This window comes from Vigna unguiculata, chromosome 1 (assembly GCF_004118075.2).
Source record: "Vigna unguiculata cultivar IT97K-499-35 chromosome 1, ASM411807v1, whole genome shotgun sequence".
Classification (NCBI taxonomy): Eukaryota; Viridiplantae; Streptophyta; class Magnoliopsida; order Fabales; family Fabaceae; genus Vigna; species Vigna unguiculata.
The window spans coordinates 34,261,134-34,282,313 of NC_040279.1; the positions used below are offsets into that span (position 1 = coordinate 34,261,134).

Consider the following 21,180-nt stretch of genomic DNA (forward strand, 5'->3'; position numbering starts at 1 on the left):
ATGACTTAATTGAAAAAAAATTTAGGAAACCTAATTGAATATTTAAAACAAAATTAAAAAAATAAAAATTAAATCAACCTCAACGATAATTTTACTTTTGTAATCAAATTGATCAATTTATGATTTTCTTTTAAATTTAATTAAATTTCAAATTTATTATGAACGTAAATGTTTTTAATTGAGTTTCTATTAATTTGTTTTAAATATTCCAAATTAGATTATGTTAAGCATCACTATAATTTTTTCTATTAAATTTATTTAGTTACTACAACATTTATATTTTTTAATTGAATTTTTATCCTTTAATCTTTTTAATTGAGTAATATAATTAATATCTTGCTATTTAATATCAAACAACTTAATTTTGTTTACTGAATAATAAAACTTATATATTATGTTAACCTTAAGTTGACAAAATAATAAGTAATAACAATTAAGTAAAGTGAAAAACAAAATAATGACCACGTTAATTTATAAATTTAAATTTTTTAAATACTGAATAAATAAAAATATAAAATTTATTGTTAACTTGAAATTTACTTAAACTTTTTTTTTTTTGTATAACTTAAATAATTGAAGACATGAATAAAGAGTGATTTGCAAAAGCGGTAGTTTCATTTTAACGGTTTTGTTTTATCGTGGTAAAGTAAAGGTTTCTGAAGTGGAAGCCCAAATCAAGATCCCCGACGAGACGACTCATCTTTTCATTCTCATCTTCTCATCTCACCTCAGAGTCTCCTCTCGTATTGTCACCTAGAGCGTTCAATGCACGGCCCTACCGAAGCGCGTGAGGAAAACTCCCAGAGTCATAGCCAGCCAGCGACAACCACCTTCTCTTACCTTTGTTGAAAGAAAATCGCAAGAAAAGAAAGGAAATCAGAACGTAACGAACGAAACAAATCGGAGGCATTCTTTGAATCGCCATGAGCGACCACCACCCACGGCTGCATCACCTTCGTTCCACATCGCACCTATTGAAGGAATCTCTGTCATCATTCTCATCCAATTTCATCACATTCCTTTTCCTCTCTTTGCTAACCCTCTCCTTCCGAACCCTTGTCGAGACAGGCACCGCCCATGTCACCTCCTTCATCGACCGCGACCCTTCCCTCCGGGCCCTCCTCTCCCGGCTCGACCTCGCCGGCAACGCCCACCATCACGACCACGGCCACGACCTCCCATCCACAGCTGCCAACCACGCCCTCCGCCACCGACGCCGCCCCTTCCTCCACCTCACCCGCGTCGGAACCCTAGACGATGACTTCTTCTCCGGCGACGACGACGACGACCGCTCCCTCTTCGGCTCCATCCCCAAATCCCCCGCCAACGCCACTCTTCTCACCCTCTTCCCCTTTTCCCCACCTCAGCCTTCTCCGATCTCCTCGCCGACGACGGAGTTAGGGTTTCTCAAGTCATCCGCTCTGGAACCACCTTCAATACCCAAGGATTGTCCTCCCCGTCGTCGCGAACGCCTCGCGACGACGATAGCGAGGAGGAGAAGCGAAACGAGAACGCGGAGAGGAAGGAGGGCGTGGATTTGCAATTTTTCGTGAAGGGGATCGAGGTGGGTCGTCGGGACGCGGCGGCGCTGTTTTTTCTGGTGAGTTTCCTCTCCGCCGCCTACGGATGGGTGATTCTCGTTTTTCTCGTGACGTATTCGTGGGTGTTGGGTGTTGTGTACGTTTCCGTTGTGAATGATCTGTTGGGGAGGTTTAGCTCCGTTACGGTTTTGGTTTGGGATGGTTCGAGGTTAGGTCTGAAGAGGCTTTCGGGGTTTATTCTGATGCGTTGGGCTGTGAGGGACGCGTTGACTCAGCTTCTGGGGTTGTGGTACTTCGGAGAAATTGAGGATCAGTACTCGTTTTTCAAGCTCTTTGTGAGGTTGAAATTGATGCCCTTCTCTGTTATGTCTCCTTGGGTTAGGGGATTTGAGAGAGAGATTTCTGGGTTCTTGTTTACTTGGTTTCTGGTGGATACTTTTGTTGCTTTTATATTCTCTGTGGATGCTTGGGTTGCCATTGTGGACTCAAGGAAGAGTGGGAGGGAGATTGTGAAGGAAGGGTGCTATTTGATATCTACTATGTTCAACCAGGCTATTCAGGTTAAGTGCTTGGAGGCTATACTTTGTGGGTCCTTTGTCAGGTGGGGTTTAGGCCGGGTTTGCGGGAGGTCCTTCGCCAAGATGTTTCAGTCCACCATGGAGGTTTACTTCATGGTTACTTGGCTTTTGTTTTACTTTGCGGCAAGGTGTAGGGACGCTGATCTTCATGGTAGGAGATTTGGACAGAGGGAATTAGAGGGCTTGGTTGAAGGTCTAAGATGATGTTTGGGGGTGGTTGAACTAGGATGGATGAACGTGGTTTTTTCTTTCTTTTTCTTATTGTGATGCACAAGTAGCAGCAGCAATGTTTCAAAGGTTCTTTGTGTCTCCCACTTTTACCGTCGCTGTTGCCGCCATTCTCTAGTTTTGTCACCAGCGATGTGTCGAATGTGTACTTCACCAAAAGGCTGATTACTTCTCGTGTATATTCTGAATGAGGGTAGTTCTTATGTATATTATTCATGGAATTGTTGAATTAGTTCACTCAAATATGTGTTGGTGATGATAGTCACAGATTACAGGGTTTGGGGTATAATGAAGAATGGTAATGATTTTTCTCCATGCAACTTGGGCTTATGTTGTGATGACAAAAGTAACTGCATAGCCTTCTGTTTGTTTGGAGTGATGCTCCATCTATTAGGGAGATTTGGTGGCATGACTTGGACATAATCTACAAACAATGAAAAGCACTTTAATCTGCTACATAGAATAGGGACAATTATTAGTTTGAGTTCTGCATTGTGTCCCCCTTTTAGAAATTCGCCAGGAAGGCTGTTCATGCTAAAACTTTTTGTTCTGTATGATTATCAAATCCTTTTCATTACAAGCCTTCACATTTGCTGTATGTATATAATCATCTTGTAGAAAGTTCATAAAACTTGTTTTGCATCATGGAGTTACTCGACTAAGTTTGAATGAGAGGAAAATTTTGGCTGATGATAACAAAACTAGGGCTACATCAAGGGGCATTCCAAGTTTTTAATTATTTTTTGGAGAGTTTTGTGTGTACTTCTGCTAGTCTGATATTTGATAGTTAGAGTAAACAGTTGGTGTTTTCTGTCTGGTGTTTTGTATCTTTACTTTATAGTCATTTGTCTTCCTGAATTTACAACCCTTTCCCTTTGACTAGCATCGTGGAATGCGATTTTTTATGTATAAATGTTTTGTTAGAGGAAATGGGATTTACCTGAAGATGAATTGTGATATAAACTATTTGTAAAAGCAACTAGATTGCAAATTAATGAATTGTACTCTTCCTCCTGGTTGTTTGTGACTGATAGGATTTTCCGGTTCTTTTAACAGAGCATATGTAAAATTGTTGGACAGTATTGTCCTTGGGAACAACGAAATGCAAAATAAAAGTGAAAATACTTGAGTTTCGATGATTTACTAAATAAACTGTCTTTTTGAGGGTGATTTCCCTAAAGACCAGAGGATTTCTTAGTATTACTGCAAGAAAACTATAGAGGAGATAATTTTGAAATGTACATTGAAGAAAAAATGGAGAGAGGGAAAAGCATAAAAATTTGTTTTCCAAAATGAACCTTGCTTTCTTTTCATTGCATTAAAAACTTGAACGAAATGAGAGACCAATTACATGGTTACTTTTATTTGTTTATTATATCTTGGTATGTAAAAGCTGTAGACCATAAGAAGAACTCTCTTAACTCAAAGTTAGTCACAATAAGACCAAAATAGGTTTGTCGTCTGATGAGAGGAGTTACTGCATTGTTTATAAGTAAAAATTGTTTACAAATCACTTTTCATTTCCTTAAAATCTAGGGAGATATTTTAGTTATACGAGCAACAATCAAGACTCGGAACCACCAGTAACCGAGCAAAATTAAACGTGTTGTGTAAATAAGGTAATTTAAATACATAGTGAAACAATTGTTAGGTTAAGACTTTCATGCTGATCGACCTCCCTGCTCGGTGCAGATGCGTCCAAATGCTAACTTGACTTTCTGAAATTTGAATGATCATGTTAAAATTGACTAATACTTAGATGGTACATAACCCTTCAACCTTGAGTTTGTTGGCATTCCAATCTTTTGCAAAACATTCTCCTAGGCTCATTATGACAACTTTTCCTAACTTATAGCTTCAGTGCACGTGCCTTGCATTTTTGTGTTTTTTGACAGTTAAGATTCAACTTTGAGAAGTAATTATTACTATTCCCTCTTTTTTCACACTCTTCAAAACGTTTTTACTTATATGTTTACTTATAAACTACTTCACCTTCAAACTTTGCGTTTTCCTCTGAACAAGTCCCTGATGTTTTGCTCCTTTATCTTTTTTCTTGCCATTTTTTCGTTGCCATTTCTTTCTCCATATGTGTTTCTATTCTATATTTATTTGCATTTGGCCATATTTGCATGTTCTTTAAGTGTTTGTTCTTGGATGAGTGCATATGCGTCTTTCCTCTACACCTACGATTCCCTGCATACATGTCTTGGTAAAATAGCATAAATTTCTACCATTTAAATGTTTGCAATATACTCGTTCTGATTGTTATCTACATATTTCTCCCTATAATCTTTCTAGGGTTTTAATTTTTTGTTTAGTTTTAGGTTTAATGTGTGTTTGGTGTTTGTTTTTGGGTGTTATTCCTAGTTTACATGAACTTGTTTATTTCTGATGATCTCGTATACCTTTATTTGTTTATATGCTATTATTTAATTCCTTTTTCCCTCTTTCCCCCTTTCTGGGTTTTTAGATTTTTGGAGTTTTAAACACTTACGAACTTTTAAAACTCCTAACTAACCATCTGACTAACTTATAACAAATCGACCTTCCATCATGGCAATGTCTTATGACCTTTATTATCCTTGGGCAAGCATGAACCTGAAGACAGAATACACTACCCTATACTCGCTAAAACAAATTAAAGCTTTCAGACGTCGCTAGGCTATATGAAAGAGTGATAAGAAAGATGTCATAGTCGGTACCTGTGACCTTGATGAACCTATAAGCACTTTTATTTGTCATTGTTTTTGAAAAACTCATTCCCCAATCTAATTTCATCTAATAGTTGGGCCTTTGTGAGGGAGTCACATATCTTGTTTATCCACTTCGATATAACTTTGACCTCTAACATGTTTTTCTACGTTTTTGAACTTGAAAATGGTTCTCCTAAGCAAATTTGGGTGATATTGAATGGCGTTAACGGTCGTGGTTTACTGACTTTGAACCAATCCTTATATAAAGGTTTCAATCAGATTTTTGGCTAAAATTTTAGCTCCTGAACATAACCCTTCTTTATCGGAAGGTTTCCTTTTATATTGGAGTCCAGACCCTCACATCCAAAGTGCTTGTCAACTGGAAGATCTGGATCATACCAAGCAAAGAGATTGTTTAATGTTGGAGACATTAGACATTGTTTTTTCATTGTGTATTTAAGCTATCTTGTTTACATAATATTTGTAATTTTGCTCGGTCACTGGGTGGTTACAGAGTCTTAGTTGTTGCTTGTATAACTTAAATATCTCCTTGGATTTTAGGGGAGTGAAAGCTATTGGTAAACACTTTTTACTTATAAATAAAGCACTCTTAAAATTTACACATTTCATCCATACATGATATTCATTCATAAATGCGCTCAAGACAAAAACAAAAAACAAAAAGTTGGATGCATTACATCTTTGCCTTTTGAAATCAAGGCATGAGATCCATAGATCCGGACAACCAATGATATATATAAACATATTTTTTTTAAGTGAATGATATCGTTTTAATAAATTTTAAGAAATCAAGTTTTATATTAATGATTGTTAACTTGTGAAAGGTATGCGATCTCATTTTTATATCATTTTTTTTTTCAATCTTGAGACTTAATTTGATATATTTTATAATAATATATTGACATGTGTTAGTTTTTAAAAGATAAAAGAGATATGTTAGAATAAAAATAGTATATAATAGGAGTTAAATATGTATAACAATGTGTATTAGCAATTCCTTGTTTTAATACACATTTTATGTTATTATTTTTTACTTAATTATATTTTAAAATCTTAATATTTTTAAATTTAAAATTATTGTTCTGTCATATATATAAAAATAAGAGTGAAATAGACCATGTGGTTAGTCAACAATCTACTATAAAAAAAGCATGAAGCTCACTAAACATTTGAACATGTATACAAATATATCTTTCATAAATCATCATAATCCATATTGATCAAAGTACTCGTTAACCCGTCCAATCTTACAACCTATATATATATATATATTAATTTTGTATTATTGTGAGTTTAAAAATAACTAAATATTTCCATTCATTTTAATTGTGAAATCCATAATACATTTTTTATTTAATTTTTATTTCAAATTAATTGAAAATACAAAATAAAAAATACATTATGGGTTATATATCTTGAAATGTATTTTTCGACGAAAAAAAGAGGATAAAGAGAGAGAGGGATGCAAACTGGTGTATAGTATGGAGAAGGATATTAAATTTCACCATCCCATGAGTAGTGAAAGTTGAAATATATGGAGGTTTTCTTTTGACGGATTTTAACTAATAGCTTTTTAAAACCAAAATAACGTATTTAAAATTTATATATATAATTATAGTCACTAATATAATAAAATTGAATACATAATATAATTATAAGTATAAAAGGATAATTCGAAGTTATATATTTTCTTTTCCTTTTAAGTTTAGAAAAATAAATTTAAGTTTAGAAAAATAAATTTAAATACATTTCATTGCGGAACTTAAATTTTCCAAAATAATTATGAAGTAACTTTCATTTGAAATTTATTAAAAACAAGAAAAATGATATTTTGACTATTAAAAATTAACAAATTAAGTGACATCTTTTAAATTATTTTTGAAATATAAAAAAATAAAAAAAGAAAAAAAATGAGAAACTATCGTAAAAAATATTATTTTAAAGAATTAAAAGTTGTTAAAATTTAATTGTTAAAAAATATTTTTTTTATTTTTAACCAAATTTCAGATGAAAGTTACATCAGAGTTTCTTTGAAACTTAAGTTGCACAGTGAAATTCATTTAAATTTATTTTCTAAACTTTAACCTAAACACCACATAGTTACTCGAAAGCAAGTGTTTGAAGTGATTTGGATATGAAAAATAGAAACATTTTCCTTGACAATGATTTTGATGGCTCCAACAGATGAAGACGGAAAATCTAGGTCAACCTCTGCAAATATCTTTAGGTTAGGCCCAATGCTTCTGCTACAAACTGTTTGGGAGCTATCATTTGCAGAAGGACAGAATGTGTTGGATGAGAAGACAAAACTTGTGTCCATCAACTCAGTATGACATGGTGTCACAGGGATCACCAGAGCTAACTCTCAATAATTGAACTTCCCAAAAGTTAGACCTTAATTTTCCTCCTTTAATTTTTTTATACAGTTTTTAAAGATTAAATCGAAATATAACTCTGACTTCTAAAGAAAATAGTATAAAGAGACTACTTTATCATTTCTACTTTCATGTAGAACTTAAAATCTCCTCTCTATATTTTCTTGTATATGGCAACGTGAGAAACTTATATTATTAAAACAGTTTCCAAATACATCCTTATCAAAATATAAATGCTGTTCATAATGTACATAATCAGATCTACCTTGGACTTTGGTGGGCACACATGTCTCCACAAACTTTTAACTTTTCTTCATATATTTATAATCGTAAGTACCTTAAAATGTGTGTTTGTCTGCACATGTGTGTATAAAATACCGTAAAACTTTAAGTTTTTTATCCGTGATAATACAATTTTATAATATATAAATAAATACAAATCTCATTTTATATAATTTTGGAAGATTGATTTAGGTTTAAAACTCATTTCTTAATAAAAGTTATGAGTTAAAATGTGTTTAATAAGATTTATTATTTGTTGGATCTATATTGTTATCCGTTACCAAATCATTTATTAATGAGTATGCTAAAGATACCACGTCGAGATCAAACAATTTCATATTTATTAATGAGTATGTAAAGATACCACGTCGAGATCAAACAATTTCATAATATATAAACTTGATTCTTAACCTTCGGAGTATTATGCGTATTTGCGGTTCATTTTCTTAGTGGTATCAAGAGATCCTCATCATCCTTAAATAATCCAAGGATCAAGTAATTAACTTATATTGAAAACTAATGAACTTCCCTTAATTTACTCAATGCGCCGATTAACTCTGCATGTTCCCTGATGAGAGAAAAAACACAGATCAAACAAGAACCTGGATCTACAACATAATATTATGGCTACATACATATATCCTGGTAGTTGTTAGAGGTAAATGATGACTCAGACACAGAGAGAGAGTCGTTGGTTATGCGGAGAGGTTGCGCAGCGAAGAACAGTGAGGAAAAGATGCTCAGTGCAAGGAATATAGAGCTTTGAGTCAGCAATGAAATCGTACTCATCCTGAGCCTGATCCAGCAAGGTCTTGAAGAGAGGATGATGGAGCAACGTGATCTTGATCACATATCTCTTGTGCTGTTCTCCCACGTACACAACCAAATGACCCTTTGGCACATCGTTGGGAATATCAGATTCTCCTTCGTTCTGCATCGATGGCCACACTTCCCATTCGCAGCAGTAACCGTAGGCACCACACTGGATCACTCGACTCCCCACTTTCTTCCACTTGTTAAGACACCCTCTCAGAAACTTTCCCTTCATTATTATTCTTCTCTTGAACCTTCTAAATGTGTGTGTGAGAGAGAGAGAGAGAAAGAAAGTACGTGGAGTACTGGGAACATGAAAAGGTTTATATAATTGCGGCATGGGAAGTACAAATGCTCCAGAACATTATGGGAGTGATTTTGCTTTTCTAAGTCAGATACTTTTTTTTTTCTCCTTGTCTGATATAAAACTCGTTTTTCTTACCTACTATTCTTTTAGATTTTTGTTTTCAGTGTGACATGCAACTTTCATTTTAAAATGGTCTTTCTAAATTAATTCAAGCATGGCAGGAAGACTCCAATCTGAAAAATTAATTCATTAAATGGAAGAATAAGCACTGCATCAAGTAACTTGCTCTTGAACACACGACTCTTAACAATGAGAAACATTTTATTTAGGATTTGTGTTACATTCGACTAGCTAGGTTTTACTTAAGCTAAAAAACCAAAGATACAGTAAATGGTTGACATGATACATCGATGCTTTTGCCTATACAATTATGGCGGAAACATCAATATCCAATAAGTGTGTCAGATACTTGGATACATCAAAATCTAATATATATTATTCTAAAGCGTGTCACAGATACTTAGCTGACTTTACTTGTTATAGCAGCTTCTTTGTAGTATTGTACCCAGTTATGCTTAGCATTAAAAATATTTAATTTTGGTATTTTAAAGATATTTTTAATATATTTTAAAATTTTAAAATTATTTTTCATCGATGTATTTTGAATGTATAACAGATAAACAGTACATCAAAATCTAATAAAAAATCCAAATTCCATTGCACTTACCAAATTATACCAGCATGCAATGACAGAGTGGTTATTTAGAAAATAGTAAATTAATTTCAGTTAAAATACAGTCAAAATAAATTTATTTTAACTCTCCCTAGATAGATATATATGTCACATTATATACACGGAGGGTATTATTATCTGTTAACAGGTGTTTGATTTATAGCAGTAAATTTAATTATAGAATGTTTTGAATTTTAAGTTAAAAAGGTGATTTTTAACCAGGTAAACGTATTGAAAAATCTAGGTTTTATGTAATCTTGATGGTACAATAAGTATTGTCCGAATAGTTGTACTTACAATTACATTGGCTCTTGAACTATTAGAATCAGGCCAAAATGTCAAGTATATACCAGCAGTTAAAATATGAGGAATCATATTTACATAACCTTTTTATAGAAGTTATACAGAAGAGAATGAAATATATGATAAAATATATGACATGATTAAGAGAGACAGAGAAAAAACAGTATAAATAGTAAACAAGTCTGCAACATTATAAATAGAGTTTAAAAGTAACCTATATTATGAACATTAAAGGTTTGGTCATAAAAGCCACTTGACAGTAAATTCAATATTCTAATTTAATTAATATGTATCCCAAGATGTAAGGATAGTGTCTTTCTCTGTAATTCTTAAAGGCCGGTGGTTGATGGAGTGACCTTTCGAAGTTCTTAACATTCAGACCCTACAACTTGGGTAGGAAAAGATAAGATATGAATGAGGGATGGGAAAAAGTTTCTTGGGTGAAGTGCAAAACCACTTATTTCTCTTCAATATCCATATTTTTATATTCCTTTTTATTTTACAATATATAAGTGATAATAATAAATTCTAGTATAATTATTGCTGTGTATCACAGATAAATAAACATGAGAAGCCACAAACATGTGTCTCGAGAGAATGTGATACCCACATCTGTTTATTTTCTTTAGTGTATTTAGATCTACTCAGACACTTTCACTGTAGAACGTTGGTGTCTTTGTCAATTTATTTTTTTATAAATTTGGACTTGTTTCAGATACAAAAACCTTGTCCAAGGCTTTTACTTTTGCATAGAATGAGGAGGTACTTATCCGTACAAAAATGTTACTTATTCAGTCCTTTAAGAAAATGAGTTTCATTGTTCCTACTTGGCCCTTACGTATTTAGGAATATGTTTCCTCAAAACTGTTTCTATAGTCAGGGAAGTTTTGGGAGAAAATATATATATATATATATAAGATAACTCATAAAATGAATGATGCAATGAAAATAAATAAGTAAAAAAAATGATAGAAAATTGTTAGAATAAAATATCTGTTTTATGGGCTATACATTGAATAAGGGATGGAAGAAAACATATACATTTGCAGACAAAAGAATGACTCTCACAGTTCTTTACCCTGCTGAAATCTTTGCCTTGATATATGTGACATGTTTGACTTGATTCCCGCAATCCGGTTTCTCATGCAAAATTCATTGGTTTTCAAGTTTCAGTTATTTATTGATCATAATCTTATCATTTTGTAGCACATGAAACTTTCTGAGAAGGAAGGTGAACGGTTTTTACCAAGAAAGATAATTTTGTAATAAGAAAGTATATACTATACTGATAAACTGAAAGTGTAACCAAAAATATAAACTAAAAAGATCAAAGAACCAAACAATTTGTATCAGACAGATGATTTTGCCATTCTATTTTGGTTGAGATGTTGAGGAAAAGGTAGGGTAGTTCTTAAAATCTTACCTTTTCATACTATAATTAGAAAGTTATAAGGGAGCAGGAAACACTATTTTCTACGGAGAAAAACTTTTAAAACAATGATATTTTAACTATTAAATTTTGACAATTTTTTCCTATGATATCATCTTTTGAGTGATTTTTAAATATTGAGAATGAAGAAAAAAAATGAAAAACTACTTAAAAAATGACACCTAGGATTGTAAGAGAAAGTTGTCAAATTTAGTAATCATGACACTTTTACCGAAAATAATTGGCGATGGGGTTTGTGATCTTTTTTTTCTGGTCTGTTCTTCTTAGACAGATGCTCAGAGAGCACTGATACTCAGTGTGCTGATCGTAGACAAAAGTGGGTCGTGCTGGGTTGTTTGAAAAGAATAGCATGTTTATTTTGGCACAACCTTCAACAGTTTTCCAGATATGAGAGGGACCATGCCAAGTATGTGTTATGGAAAAGCCTTCTTGTGGATTTTGTAAAATTAATTTTGCAGTGGAAATACTATATTTATACAAGAAGATTAGTTCAACAATAAATCTGGACAATTATTTCCATAAAAATTGCCATGTCAAATAACCAAATTTAACAAATCTGTGTAGAAAAGGAAAAATCATGAATTGTCACAAATGAAAGTCAACAACTTCCACTTTCAAAACTATAAACTCAATCTTACAGTAAACAAACAAATCTCATTATGAGAGGTTTTAACACATGACCTTACTTGATATTACAGTGACCTTGCTTGATATTACAGTAAGAAGTGAAATTTAAGTCTAACTCAATTTTACAAAGTTGACTCGTTGTATCCACTTATATATTATTGTAAATTAATTTTATCTCTAGTTGATCTGAGACTTCCGACTGTTATCTATATTATCTGTAGTTTGTGTTATTATAGTCATTGTTGCTGCAAATTGAAATGGATCATATCTGTGCAATTGTTGATGTAACAGTTATTATTGTTGATCCAAATGCAATGACTACTTGTGCAACATAAGATAAGATAGGGTCTTCAAGGCTAAAGAGGTAGTTGTTCAAATTGAGATATGATAAGATTCATGGTGCAAGTGATATTCTTTGTTTGTAGAGTGAGAAGTGGAAGAACAGGAACTTGGTTACAAAAAAACACTAACACAATTGCAATCACCATCCATTTTGTGCACTGAAATTATTTGATTTGACTTACTTTGCTCCCATTCCACGTGCATTTTCTGTTCACATGAGCTGGTGCTACAGGCCACTTTATCACTTTGTTACTACTTCTTCTTCCTGAGTGCCCCATCTACATCCCTCCATTAATTACTATCCATGCTTCCTCTTAGGGAGCAATGCCTCTCTGTACACTTACTGTGGGGATTTCATTATGTCAGAATCGTGTGTGAAATTTAAATTTAGTGTCGGTTGAGTATGTGGAAACCTTGGTTTTGAGAACTAATACCTACTATTTTCTTTAGTTGTCATTCCATATATAAGAGTTTTAAATAATGTTTTAGAGCTTGATTGATTGTCAGAAATAAGGTTTGCAGAATGTCCTAAAATGGAAGACAGAATTATAGGCAACAGCAGATTGTATCTCATTTTGGACTTCAAATTATATAAGTACATGTTCTGCATTATCAGCATTATCCATACATGAAGCTAGCATTGTTCATAAGAATGACATTCTTGTTTTCTTCTCACTATGATTGGATTCAAATTTGAACATTGCTTTTTTCTTTTTAAACTTCAGTACACAGTTACAAGTTTTGATGTACTAATTTATGTTTGAACTTTCTTAGCTTTAATTCAGACATGTAATTCTAAATTTATTTCCTTAAAGAATGAGGTTTTCCATCAGAATCACTTTTACCTTACTAATACTATATCTTTAATGTAAATTTTGATTATGATGATTATTAAAGTTATATTTCAATTGTGATGAAAAAATAACAGCGAAGAACATCTAAGTTTTGCTAAATTAATTGCTGACATGTGTCTTTCATCTTCCTCGGGCCCTCTCACACAATCATTTGACATGAAAATGTAGATATATGGTACAACAAGCGGGTACTATTGTTAAAATGTGATGTGATGTGTATTTACAGTGTTCGTTCCTTTGTTTTAACGTTAAACAGAACAGATGTTAGATAGAACTGTTATAAGCTAGTAAACACAATTAAGATGCGTGATTAAACTAATTTCATTTCTCTAGTGAGAAAACTTGGTTCTTTACCTGAAATAAACATATCTTCAATCTCTTACTCATTTGCATCATAGTTTAAGTGGATCTATTAATGTTTCTGACATTTTCTTGTGTGAAATGAAATGATTATCTTACTCTAGAAATCGCGATTCAGGTACTCTAAAAGCATTTTATGAAAGAAACTTTATGGTTTTCACTGCAAAGAAAAACTTCAAAAAAAAAAAAGAAGAAAAAAATCATAGAAGCAACCCGAAAGGATAAGCCATGAGCTGTCAAATTATTTCTTTATCTGATATGACACAGGTAGGGAAAACTGAAATCAAAGAGGAGATACCATTATCCTTTGCCTACATTGTTATCGCACGAGATTCAAAAATTGAGCCTTGGTGCAATTGTGCAAAACTCTTCTTTTCTAACAACCCACAACAATCATAATATAACATAATTAGCATCTGTGGTACTTGAGGCTTTCATTTTCAATTTTACAGATGTTAGTTGCATTTTCTGAAGATGGTGAAAATAGAAAAGAAGATCACACTTGCAAACTTCATCTTACATGCTACTTTTGTGATATTAAATTAGATTTAAAATTCACCTCTTAATATCAGAGTTCTGGTTAAAGTTTATCTTTGAGAAATGTGTTGTTTATTGAGTCTACTATTAGGTTCGCTATCGGACCACACCATATCATCTATTTTTGTCTTACACTCAAGGTGAATATGTTTCGGCGGAATGGAATCTGTTGAAAGTCATACATCATCAACTAAAATCAAAACCAATTTTAATATATAAGTGAGTGCAGATCTCATCTTAAAAATTAATTCTATAAAATTGAGTTAAACGTCAAATTCATTTCTTTGTTCCGATTCAAACATGACTCAGCATGCATAGGTTGCATGTGATGGTCTTATATATGATTGCTCTTTGTTGGTGGTGGTAATATATTATTTTTTTTTTTTGTATATGGTTAACTTGGCATGAGATATACGAATTGTTGGCACATAACATAACAGGGGACATCGTTTGGGTTGCTTAGTTGATTGGAGTGTATGTTGGTAGTTTGTAACTTTTTTACTGTATCAGTACTAGGGATGTCAACGGGGCGGGTAGGGTACGGGTAGTAGCTCCCCCGTACCCATATCCGTTGGATATCCATTATGCGGATATCTGTCTATGTTTTTCATATCTGCGGGTATCCACAGGTACCCACGGATATTTACAAAAATAAATATTTAATTATAATTAGTGTTTGAATCAACAAGTTCACCTTCTCCGATTGATTCTTGAAAAACAAACAAATAAAAAATCACTAACAATTTATATTGTAGTTTATTTTTGAATGAAATATTAAAGAAATTACTAACTTCATCAATGTCTACATCTTGTGCAACACTATATATATATATATATATATATATATATATATATATATATATATGAGGATATTTTTGTGAATTAAAGTTTAACGGGTACGGGTATCCATGAGTACAGATACTATGATACCCGTCCCACCCCGTTAACATGCGGGTATCAAAAATATCCGTACCTGCAGGTAGCGGGTATTCATTTTTAATATTCGTTTTCTACCCATTGCAAATTTTATCTGCGAATACCCACAGGTACAGATTTTTTTTGACATCTCTAATCGGTACTTTAGTTTACTTACACTATTGCAAAAAAGGAAAGTTGATGAATTACAATGTTGATATTTTTTATACACGATATTGTTTTTCTTTTTCTTCTTTTGGGATTTTGGTCTCATGTTTTAAATATTTAAAAAAAAAATCAATTTCCAATTTTATATACACTTTAATTTATTGCCTTCATTTAGTTAAACTTCAAACCAAACATGTTTTAAGATACAGAAATAAATAATTTCATTAATGAAAATCTAAAAGAACAAGTCAAAACTATAATTTTTTCTGAAATAGAAAGATTAAAAAAATACATATATGAAAATCCTAAGTCAAAAGTTGAAGTGTCAGATTTACTATTTAACAAATAACAATTACTATTTGCTTCGTGTTTCATTCATGATTAGCATTTAAAGACTCAATACTAGAAGTATTTGTTAGCATATACAACAAAATCAAAATCACAAAAAATTATAAAATTTTAATTTAACAGGTTAAATTTGAGGTTATTATTTGTTTAATTTTTAAGACCTCACTTTGTTATGCAATGGCATATAAAACTACTTGTAGACATTGCCTAAATTTGTCATGATTTTGAATATATATATATATATATATATATATATATATATATATATATATATATATATATATATATATATATATATATATATATATCCGTGTTATTGTTTTTATATACACCTCTTTTTTTCAGTGTTTACTTTTTTTTATAATATATTTGATATTTATGAAATTGTTATTTAGAATTCTATTATTATATTTATAACTTTTTTTTGTTGTTTCAAATTAGATTTTATATAATATACTTTTTCCCATAATTTTTATTTTTTTAAAGAAATTATACATTATATTTTTATACAATTATTCTTCAATGGTTCTCTCATTTTCAATTAGTGCTTTCTTGTTGTATCAGGAAAAGTTAAAGTTTTATTTGATTGTATCATGGTTTTAATTTTAAAATTTCTCACATTTTTCGAGCAAACCCTATGCGCCACGATTAAGTTAGTGTGAATACATGTTACTTCTTCACATAAATTTTGATTTTAGAAATAGATTTGATGTCATAATATAGATTCTCTTAATTCATAGATTTTGATTTAACTTCTTGTATTTTTTGTTGTATTGTTTCTTTTTCTCTTATATGTGCTGGAGATGAGAATTAGTTACTATTTAAACAAATATAGACACAAATATGATAATATTATTGCTTTAACAAAAAATAAATAAAACCTAAATTCCAAATGAGCATCTAGAATAGATGCTAATTTTTACATAAAAAATAGAGACAAGTATAATCAAATCCAGACCGGTTATCCCAACACCAGTTTAAGCTTGTACATACCGTGTTACTTGCTAAATAAACGAATTACCTCCTTGATTCTCACTTTCATGTCTCCTGGATTCCTTAATTAACATCAATTTATAGCTGGAAATTACTTCATTCAGTTCAATGATGACCAAAGAGGTGAGATTAAAAAGTCAATCATCGGTGAATTGAACGTACCATATTTTCCATTTAGAACATTGTGAAAACAGAGTTCCCAGTTCTCGCAATGGTTTTGAGAGTCAGCACCAAATATAGACAATTGTATTCTTGCTACTGAATTTTTACTTGCCTTCATCGAACATTACAAATAGAATTCCAGTTACAGCTAACAGAAAGTCCAGCAGCATATTAAAGTATTTAAGGTGCATAATTGTTGAGCAGTCAGTAAAGCTCTATGTAGTAAGTTCTCTCGCTTTGGCTTAACAGCTATCACAACTAAAGATTGTCCTTTGGTTCCTTGATCTCCAGGTCTCCAATTGTCTCACCATTCGGTGTCAAACCCCGAATTTTAACATCATAATAAACTTCTTCTACTTTTCTTAGGTCATACTTCATGCCTGCCATGTCAAAGGTTGAAAGATATCATCCAAACGGACGGTATGAGTGAACACAACTCCTCTATGAAAAAGTAATATATGCAAACAGTGCAAGTATCTTTGGTGCACGTCTTTTGGGGAGGGAGAGTGAGCCATAGCTGGTATATATATGTTCTTTTAATTATCGCCCGTTTCTGGGTAATGCCGTTACTCATTGCAGTTAGTAGACTAATCTTGCTTTAAGATGATAGATATTTGTGTCAACATTGAGAATGCATGGACAAGGTACAAGTAATAACATACCATCAAACTTCTTTCGCAAAAAATCATTGCGAAGATTAAGCATACGAAATGCAGCATGGAGGTCTGTCAAGAACTTTACGACCTTCTTTGGACAATCGTAGTTCCCAGCTGTCACTTGATTCACCACATACCTTGGCTGCAATGTCAAATGAATAGAAAATTAGGTTGCAATAGTCATGATATTTTTTTCTTAAAAATACAGAAGTATGATAATCTGTTGTGTCAGTATATACAAACATTTATCCACATCTCTAGTCTACGTTCCTCTTGACAAAATATGGTTAAAACATAGTGTTAGTGAATATCTCCTCTATTTTGTGCAAGATGATACGTAGCAGTTCAGAGGAAGTTAGTTCTTACCAATTCATTAGACATAAAACAGACACCTGCATGGTAAAAAATGAATCAGTACACATACGATACGACAAACATATGAAATTTTGGTTGACTAATTTAATCAGGAAAAAAATTAAGGAATCATCAGTACTAATGAAATGACTAATGATGACTAAATATAACACTAACATACACATTTGAAAATTATAACCATATTTAAGTTGACCACGCTCCCTGATGGAAGCTAGCCCAAGAATATGCGCAATAGGATCATATTCATCTCCAGAAACGATTATTACACAGTTAATGCCAGCCAAGTACATATTTTAAAAGACTCACCTATTAAGTAGTCTTCAACGTCTAGACCAAAGTCTGAACCCACTGCAAAACAACAATTAGCATACAGAATTACTAAATCTCAGTGACTAGGGATGAATGGTAAGTAGTCGACGTCATGGCAAAACAACAGGGAGGAAAAAACAACACAATTTGCTTCCACTTATTCTGAGTGACGAAATACAATTGCGGTATAGTGCATATAGAAGATAAGTAGATAAATTGCCATAAACTATCAACCATACAAGATTACCACAATCCTAAGTTAAATGCCTCTTAGAATTTAAAACAGTGTTGAAAAAGGTTCGAAAATTTAACTTTCCAAAAGATGCTTAGCTCTCTGATTTAGATGTTAAAACCCCCTGTTAAGGGAAATTTACACAAGGCAAGAAACTTAAATACAAACAAAGAATTCAATGGCATCTGAGGCGATAAAACCGTTGATTGATTGAATGGAAGGCTTTGGTACTTCTAACATATGTAGGGCATACTTCAAATTTTAAAGAGTATTAAGACATACACCCAAGTTTTTCCTCAGCCTCTTTGTGCTCGAGAAGGCTTCCTGTTTCTAGCCAGTGCATGAACGTAAGCATCGAAACTACAGTCTGTGTTTCACTCTTCCAATCACCATGATACCTACATTACACAAGAAAAAAAAAAGGCAAAATTACAAACACACGAAAAATTAAAACATATAAAAAAAAAAAAAGATGAAAAGTTCCTCCGAATTTAATCACCGATAGTATTGCCCAGAGCTTCCTCCAAGAACTTCAGCGAGTTCCTTATACTGCTCCTTTAACACACTGACCTGAGACTTGGCCTTCTCTAAAAGCCCTGTTCGAACCCAAAAAATCAAATATCCATGAGATAACGACAGAATGACAGAATGCATTGCCTTGCTACAATAAACTAAATCATAAACAAAATAAACTTGACACACTTCAACCCTCAAAGTAGTTAGGGTTAAGGAAAGAAGAGGAGCATAATGTGTTCGGTGGTACCGGGAGTGGGGCGAGACTGATGAACGAGAAGAAGAGTGGCATAGATGAGCCTAGTGGAGGACTCAATCTCCGAAACGACGCTTCGAATTCGGTCGCGGAGCGTTCCAGATTGTTCCAACTGAACCCTAAACGAGTCGAACTGCTTCTCTAGCGACGACTGAGGCTCCGCCATTGAGGAGGAGAAGCACGAAACGGGGGCTGAAAGGTGAAACGTTTCGGGTCTCCGAAACGGGGATACGAGAAGGAGAGGGTTAGGGTTTAAGGATCGAGAGAAAACGTGGCAGTGGGGTGCCACATTTCGAAACGCTGGTTTCATATATTGCATGGTATTAATGTGAAGGTTTTCGTTTTCCCTTTCTTTTGGTGCATGCCTAGTGGCGCTCTAAGCAAAAATATTTGGGTTCGTGGATATTTGTGGATAAAATCTTTGATGAATAGTTACTATTTATAGATATTTATTATTTGCAATAGTAAATATTTTAATATTTGTTTATAAATAGGTTAGGTACGGGTATCATATTATGTGTATCTGCGAATATCCACCTCTTTTTTATGAATATTCCTTGATCTACCTCCTCTTTTTTATGAAGAGAATGAATCTTTTTATCGAAGGATCATAAAAAAATGGGTCCAGACCTCTTGCGGAAATAATGTGAAAGATCCAAAACCTAAAATAGTTGTATTTGCTAGCAACAACATAATGGAGGCAGTCAATCAATATAGATTGATTCGAAATCTGATTCAAATCCAATATAGCACCCATGGTTACATAAGAAATGTATTGAATCGATTCAATTGCAACTTCGAATATGGAATTCAAAGGTATCAAATAGGAAATGATACTCTGAATCATCGAACTAGAATGAAATACACGATCAACCAACATTTATCAAATTTGAAAAAGAGTCAGAAGAAGTGGTTCGATCCTCTTATTTTGATTTCTCGAACGGAGAGATCTATGAATTGGGATCCTAATGTATATAGATACAAATGGTCCAATGGGAGCAAGAATTTCCAGGAACATTGGACTATTTCATTTCTGAGCAGAATAGCCGTTTTCAAGTAGTGTTCGATCGATTACATATTAATCAATATTCGATTGATTGGTCTGAGGTTATCGACAAAAAAGATTTGTCTAAGTCACTTTGTTTATTTTTGTCCAAGTTACTTCTTTTTTTGCCTAAGTTTCTTCTCTTTTTGTCTAACTCACTTCCTTCTTTTTTATTTGTGAGTTTTGGGAGTATCCCCATTCATAGGTCCGAGATCCACATCTATGAATTGAAAGGTCCGAATAATCCACTCTGTAATCAGTTATTAGAATCAATAGGTCTTCAAATCTTTCATTTGAAAAAAAGGAAACCCTTATTATTGGATGACCAAGATACTTCCCAAAAATCGAAATTCTTGATCAATGGAGGAACAATATCACCATTTTTGTTCAATAAGATACCAAAGTGGATGATTGACTCATTCCATACTAGAAAGAATCGCAGGAAATCTTTTGATAACACAGATTCCTATTTCTCAATGATATCCCACGATCCAGACAATTGGCTGAATCCCGTGAAACCATTTCATAGAAGTTCATTGATATACTATTTTTATAAAGCAAATCGACTTCGATTCTTGAATAATCAATATCACTTCTGCTTCTATTGTAACAAAAGATTCCCTTTTTATGTGGAAAAGGCCCGTATCAATAATTATGATTTTACGTATGGACAATTCCTCAAAATCTTGTTCATTCGCAACAAAATCTTTTCTTTTTGCGATGGTAAAAAAAAACATGCTTTTTTGAAGAGAGATATTATTTCACCAATCGAGTTACAGGTATCTAACATATTGATACCTAACGATTTTCCGCAAAGTGGCGACGAAGGGTATAACTTCTACAAATCTTTCCATTTTCCAATTCGATACGATCCATTCGTTCGTGGAGCTATTTACTCGATCGCAGACATTTCTGGAACACCTCTAACAGAGGGACAAATAGTCCATTTTGAAACTTATTGTCAACCTCTTTCAGATATGAATATACCTGATTCAGAAGGGAAGAACTTGTATCAGTATCTCAATTTCAATTCAAACATGGGTTGGATTCACACTCCATGTTCTGAGAAATATTTACCATCCGAAAAAAGGAAAAAACGGAGTTCTTGTCTACAAAAATGCCTTGAGAAAGGTCAGATGTATAGAACCTTTCAACAAGATAGTG

At 32.9% G+C, this 21,180-nt stretch overlaps 3 protein-coding genes across 3 annotated transcripts; 1 reads left to right on the forward strand and 2 right to left on the reverse strand.

Annotated features, from left to right (window-relative positions):
- Positions 1-672: 672 nt before the first annotated feature.
- On the forward strand, positions 673-3,361 carry LOC114185008. Its single transcript, XM_028072481.1, is given in 2 exon segments — positions 673-1,356; positions 1,359-3,361. Coding segments are annotated over 2 exon segments (1,398 nt in total). The 5' UTR covers positions 673-923; the 3' UTR covers positions 2,324-3,361.
- A 4,891-nt stretch (positions 3,362-8,252) lies between these two features.
- Positions 8,253-8,795, reverse strand: LOC114187581 (auxin-responsive protein SAUR50-like). The gene has a single exon (XM_028075893.1). It carries the CDS (start codon positions 8,764-8,766, stop codon positions 8,389-8,391), a length of 378 nt encoding a protein of 125 aa, XP_027931694.1. The 5' UTR covers positions 8,767-8,795; the 3' UTR covers positions 8,253-8,388.
- Positions 8,796-16,616: 7,821 nt separating this feature from the next.
- On the reverse strand, positions 16,617-19,306 carry LOC114173168 (translin). Its single transcript, XM_028057417.1, has 7 exons — positions 18,966-19,306; positions 18,702-18,798; positions 18,485-18,600; positions 17,968-18,009; positions 17,653-17,678; positions 17,293-17,428; positions 16,617-17,010 (listed from the first exon to the last, which is right to left on the reverse strand). The coding sequence occupies exons 1-7, from the start codon at positions 19,288-19,290 to the stop codon at positions 16,889-16,891; spliced, it is 864 nt and encodes a 287-aa protein (XP_027913218.1). The 5' UTR covers positions 19,291-19,306; the 3' UTR covers positions 16,617-16,888.
- Between the last annotated feature and the right edge of the window lie 1,874 nt (positions 19,307-21,180).